At 33.0% G+C, this 6,000-nt stretch overlaps 1 protein-coding gene across 2 annotated transcripts; it reads left to right on the forward strand.

Moving 5' to 3' along the window:
• The first annotated feature begins 3,969 nt into the window (after positions 1-3,969).
• On the forward strand, positions 3,970-6,000 carry LOC145635475 (zinc finger protein CONSTANS-LIKE 3-like). 2 transcript variants are annotated; one of them, XM_081686759.1, is made up of 3 exons: positions 3,970-4,955; positions 5,066-5,244; positions 5,562-6,000. In XM_081686759.1, the coding sequence occupies exons 1-3, from the start codon at positions 4,098-4,100 to the stop codon at positions 5,578-5,580; spliced, it is 1,056 nt and encodes a 351-aa protein (XP_081542885.1). In that variant the 5' UTR covers positions 3,970-4,097; the 3' UTR covers positions 5,581-6,000. The 2 variants fall into 2 exon arrangements, with proteins under 2 accessions (XP_081542885.1, XP_081542884.1); XM_081686758.1 differs by lacking the exon at positions 5,562-6,000 and having other exon boundaries at positions 3,971-4,955; positions 5,066-5,536.

The following is a 6,000-nucleotide window of genomic DNA, read 5'->3' on the forward strand; positions in this document are numbered from 1 at the left end:
TTTTTATCTACGTAATACATGCATGTGTCATCTACAATATGTCATGATTTTAGGTTTCTTTTTCTAGTTTAGGTACACAACGAACTTCACAAGTAATTTGTACTTCGTATTTGAGAAAGGACAAAGCTATGGCTTTCTAATATCGTATTATCGTGCATTCATGCGATGAATTTTGACTTGGGTATTATCATAATTAATGCCTAACTAATGACATGATTTTCTGTTTGCTTAAAAAAGAATAAGGACAAAGCTGGTTTATAACATGCATTAGGCAATGTAATAATAATTGTTTTATTTAATTTTTTTTAAAGGAACATTAGGCAATGCATTATCTTAAATACTAGGCCTAAAATGATTCATATAAACATCATTTGCCTAACAATCTGTTGTAAACCTTATTTCGTTACTGACGTACCAATCTAAATTTCGTTGACGTATGAATGTATAATAACCTTTTTTTCTTTTTTTTTTTTACACTTTTGTAATTTATTTCATTTTTGAAGAACGATCAAGTAATCATTGTAATTAATTAAGTTGGAACTTCAATATATTAGGTCTGATAAAGTTATTCCACTCAGAATGTGTGAAGTCCACTATACAAACATTATTCTAGCTACCAAGATCTGAGTAGTTTTCTTAACTCCTTATATGCATAGATAAGATTTAAGGTATACAAAAGGATAATCAATTACAAATCCAATTCGTTCAATCAATGCAAAAGTGTAAACTAAGAGGGTTTTTGTTTAGGGAGATAAAAGGAGGTGAATAAGGATAAAAAAGTAGTGATAGAAGACAAGTAGTGTTTAATTAGTGGGATGGGGATTAGAAGGAGACAAATTTTTGTATATGCATGGCTGGCCTTACCGTATGACAAGATTACTCGAGTTACTCGGTCAGTGATTATTTAAGGGGTTACTCGGTCAGGAGTAACTCGAGTAACCCCTGACCGATTTACTCGAATAATCCTGGCCACATGGTGTGGCCAACCACAAAAAAAAAGAAACCCCCCCCTTACCCCTCTTATTTCTATCTCTCCAACCATATATTTGTAATAGTTAAAGTCCAATAGTAGGTTCTCTAACCTATGAACTTACTCAACATTATAGTTAGTTTTGTGGAATATACCACCTAACCATCACCCAAAAAATCTCAGTATAGGCTTGTTCTGTCCAGCTTAATTTCAATTCACTTCAATTCCTAATTTCCTTCTGTCATAAATAATTCATTTCAGTTCTTCATTTCAGTTCAATTAAGTTGTTTTTAGTAAATCGGAATCGGAACCGGCCCTAAAGCACCGTGCAACGAAATGCGTAGGTGCTGTCATAGCATTGCAAGTTGCTTCACCCTCCATCACATACTCTTTGTTTTCCCAATAATTTTGAAAATTTTAATAAAGTATTTTGGGAAATTAGTATTGTAATATAAATTAAAATGTTACTTTTTGAAAATTGTAAGGTCCTGTTCAATAATATTAAATAAAAATAATTTTAGTTCCGTAAAAATAAGTTCAATCCAGCAAAAATAAGTTCAGTTTAGTATAATTAAATAAGTTTAGTTTTGTAAAAATAAGTTTAGTTTAGTAAAAATAATTTCAGTTCAGAAAAAAATTAGTAAATTCAAAGAAGAAATATAACATAGAATCTGTAAAAAATAATTTCAGTTCAGCAAAAATAATTTCAATTTAGCAAAATTAATTTCAGTTCATTAAAAATAATTCCAATTCAGCAAAAATAAGGTGAAGTGAATGGGGCCGAAATATAAGGTGTGGCCCAAATTTTATAAGCCCTTTTTTGAAGGAATATTTATGCATATTCTAAAAGGTTTCAAAAAAAATTAAGCGACGAGTGTGCTCGATCAATTTTCTAGAATAATCTACTTTACCGTTCTATATAAAATTCTTAACACTGCATGGAAGCAACTAGAAATACATTTTTTGAACATTCTAGAATATTATGGCTCCAAGAATGATGAAGGAATTTCTAAAATTTTCCGTTTATTTCTTCTAAGCTCCATCTTCAACTATTAATATAGGTTATGAGCATTCAATTGGGGCATAGGAAGCGACACATACTCACATAAGCCTTTCACATAAGCTCCATCTATTCTACAAATTTTCTACTCGTATTATCTTCTTGTAATACGCCTTTGTGAGTTCTTATACTAAGAGTTCCATTATTAGTTCATTACTCACCCTTTTAAAGGTTATAGTACTCTCCTATTTTATAATAAAGTGGATTTCAATGCTCGTCGTTAGTGGGTTGTTTACCTCTTAAGAGGGTTTTTTCGACGTGTAACTGTGTGTTCGCCTTAATTTTTAAATACTTGTCTTGCTTAATTATTATAACTTATTATTTTTCTCAATCCATACATCTTTATTTCCACTACACACTCATCAATCCTAAAAATGAAATGAATTAAAATTATTTTGAGTTAAAAAAAGTAGAAAAAAAAAATAGTGATATAAATAAATTTAACTAATCACAAAGCTCTAGTTATAGCCATATTTGGAGAAATTATAGAGATAAAAATATTCCGAACATAAATAATAAGAAGGATGAGATTGAAGTATTAATCAATTATTCCCAAATAATTAGATCAATATAATCTTTTAACCAATAACACTACAGGGGTGTTATCAATCAATACTTTATATATATTATATATTATATATACTAAAAGACACACCAATAACACGTGTCATTTCTTAGTTTGTCCCTTATCTTTTTAATATTTTTTTTATAAAAAAATTTCATACCAAAAATAAATTTTATACATACAAAAAAAACTATCAAAGATTTGATTCATCCTTATATTTATTGTCAACTATAAATTTAAGTATGTTTTCAAAAAATAAATTTGAATATTATAGGTTTTTCAACTATTTGCTCGGGTGCGCTCAACAACACGACCTTTAAGTGGAGAAAATTAAAGTACATCACTATTTTGGGGGAGGGGTACGATTAATGACATAACTGGTTGCGAAACTAATAAGAATTCTTCTATTTCATATACAATTCTTTATTTATTCTAACCCATTCATCGTAAAATATAAGAGGGTTGACTTGTTGTGCTTGTGCCTAGTTAGACCAAAATTTGAAAAAAAAAATGTCCAAGAAATTAGAGATTTTATAAATCACATCAAAGTGTATAATAACAGTTTTTAAGACATTAATAAGAATATAAATCATATTCCTAACTTTAGGTTCTCAAACACCATCATGTTAACAATTCTTCAAACAAATCTACGCGAGACTTTGTAATCAATCTCCACTAAAAATACTTTTTGGGAGGAGTTTTTCCTACCTTTATTCCTCCTCTCTTACGAATCTTGCTTGCTAACTCAGTTAAGTTAACTTATGCGAGATTTTATTCCAATAATTCACATTTCCTTACCTTAAATAAAGAATTTTACCTTTCTTATGAAAACAAAATTAACTTATTTACATTCTAAATATTCGTTACTTTACCAAAAATAGTAATTCAATTAATATTCGTTACTTACCATTTTACCATCAATATGACAATCAACCCATATCTAAATTACTTACCATTTTACCATCAATATCACAATCAACAAATAGTTATAAACAACACAAAATTAAGTTACTCACATTCCTAAAACCCCAAAATTATTACCGAGCAATAGCAAAACAAATTGACAACATCCCAATCTTAGCCCAAATTGCCAAGCTTTTGTGGGACCTACAAATGTCTTATGTCGGCACAGCCCCATGAATCCATGATAGCTACAACCCCTCCTCCCTCTTTCCCAAGTAAACAACCCAATTGATAAATTCATTAAAAAATCAACTCTTAAAATTAACTTAATTTAATCAAAATTAAACTAAAACCAAGAAATTGATTTTCCCAAATCATCATACTTGGCCATTATTCTTCCACGTGTCCTTTTGACCTCGTCATCACCTTCCCCCCATTTTTTGGTAAATTTGTACTACTACTTCAACAACATTACAACACTATTAACATTTTCTCATTTTAACACCCCCTCTTTAAACTAAACTTCCCAATATAATCATTCTTTCACTCAAATAATCTCTTCATTTTGCTTCTCTCTCTACTTTCTAAAACCACCACTTATGGCAGCGACTCCTACTACAGACGACAACAACAGCATCAAGGGGTTGCTAACCGGGTGGGGCCTCACTCTCACGGGCAAGCCGTGCGACAATTGCAACATCGCCAATTCATTGTTGTATTGCAACACCGACTCCGCCTTCTTGTGCGGCCCGTGCGATGCCAAAATTCACCCTACTACCCGATATCCTCGTCACGAACGTGTTTGGGTTTGCGAGGTCTGCGAGTCACAACCTGCTCTCGTCTTTTGTAAGGCGGACGGAGCTAACCTCTGCTCTTCCTGTGACCATGACATCCACTCGGCAAACCCGCTGGCTCGCCGCCATGAGCGTGTTGCTGTTATCCCGTTTCTTGAATCACCCATCGACGCCGTTGCTGCCCGTTCCTCCGCTTTCCTCGTCCCGGACAACCTCGACGCTAGCCGTGATATTGTAGTCGGAAACAACAACAGCAACACGGCCGTGACGAATGACAGCAGCAGCGATGATGCGGACGCTTGGTTGATTCCGAATCCGAATAACAGCTTCCTCTACAATGAATCTGATATCCTAAATTATGACTTCGGTTGTTCGAAATTTCAGTTTCAGCCACAAATTGACACTAAACCGCAAATCATCGTTGATGACGATGCTCGTAATTACGCGTTTGCAGATAGCGTTGTTCCTTCACAATCGCAGGGAAACAACAACAACAACAACAACAACAACAACTTTGCTATTAATAACAATAGTATCAATTACGTGAACTCCGACAGTTTGTTCGATAATTGCTTCAACATCGATTTCACTCAACCAAACAAACACCACAAGAAGAACCACAACAACGAATCTCACCTCTTTTCGCCTTCATTCAATTACTCGGTAATTATATATACATAATCTATTTTATGTTTATACAGGTGTTTGTTTTATTGTTAAAACGCTTATTGCTATGGATGGTCAATTGATACTACTTATTTTTGTGATTATAGGTTTCGTCATCGGATATCGGAGTAGTTCCAGACGGAAGCGCAACATCGATGACCTCGGAGGTTTCGTACGGTTTTGCGAAATCGACGGCGCCGGACGGAGGTCCCACGATGAACAGAGAAGCGAGGGTGTTGAGGTACAGAGAGAAGAGGAAGAACAGAAAGTTCGAGAAGACGATTCGGTACGCTTCTAGAAAGGCTTATGCCGAAACGCGTCCTAGAGTCAAAGGACGTTTCGCGAAACGTAATGATTCTAACGAAACGTCGGAGATTGATTTCGGCGTTGATAATGGTGGATACGGCGTCGTTCCAGCATTTTGATTTTTAAATCAATTGTTTTTATTTTTATATACGAGTACTAATTGTTAAAAAAAAAAAAACAAAAAAGTTTATAAAAAAGAAAGTGTTAATTCTTCTTTTTAGAAAAAGAAAAGTAAGAAAGAAAGTTCTCGACCCTTCTAATCTTCTATGTAACACTATTTTTCTCTCTTAATTTCAGCGGGTTTTTTCGCTGTTGATTGGATTGAAGGAGCAGGTCCACATCGGAAAGAAATTAAATTAAATAAATGTAATTAAAAATTGTCCCTTGGAAGTGTAAAGGGACTATGACGGAATTTTATGTAATAGTATTAATTATTAATAATACGGAGTAATAATTTTAAAAAAAACTGGTCTTCTATTTCGTGGCTGTACTTAATCGAGAGAGGGTGGATCTATTGCTGGATTCTTATTGGCTGAAACTTGCTTTTTAGGGCAATTGTTATTTTCTTATTGTCTTTATTATATGATGATGATGATGATGAAGATGTATTAGACTTAATAGGTGTATTATATTTTTTTTTAAATGTAATATATTTAATTTATGTCGACTAACCAAGATAAGGTTACTGTTGCTGAAAGCATTATTCAATTCAATCATGTAACTTAAAAAACTTCAA

Source organism: Chenopodium album, chromosome 6, assembly GCF_948465745.1.
Source record: "Chenopodium album chromosome 6, dcCheAlbu1.1, whole genome shotgun sequence".
NCBI lineage: Eukaryota > Viridiplantae > Streptophyta > Magnoliopsida > Caryophyllales > Amaranthaceae > Chenopodium > Chenopodium album.

Bases quoted from the DNA above. Each gene is read 5' to 3' on its own strand.
- LOC145635475 (XM_081686758.1), top strand. From the start codon at position 4,098: ATGGCAGCGACTCCTACTACAGACGACAACAACAGCATCAAGGGGTTG. The intron at 4,956-5,065 runs GTAATTATATAT...TTGTGATTATAG, and splicing joins CGCCTTCATTCAATTACTCG to GTTTCGTCATCGGATATCGG.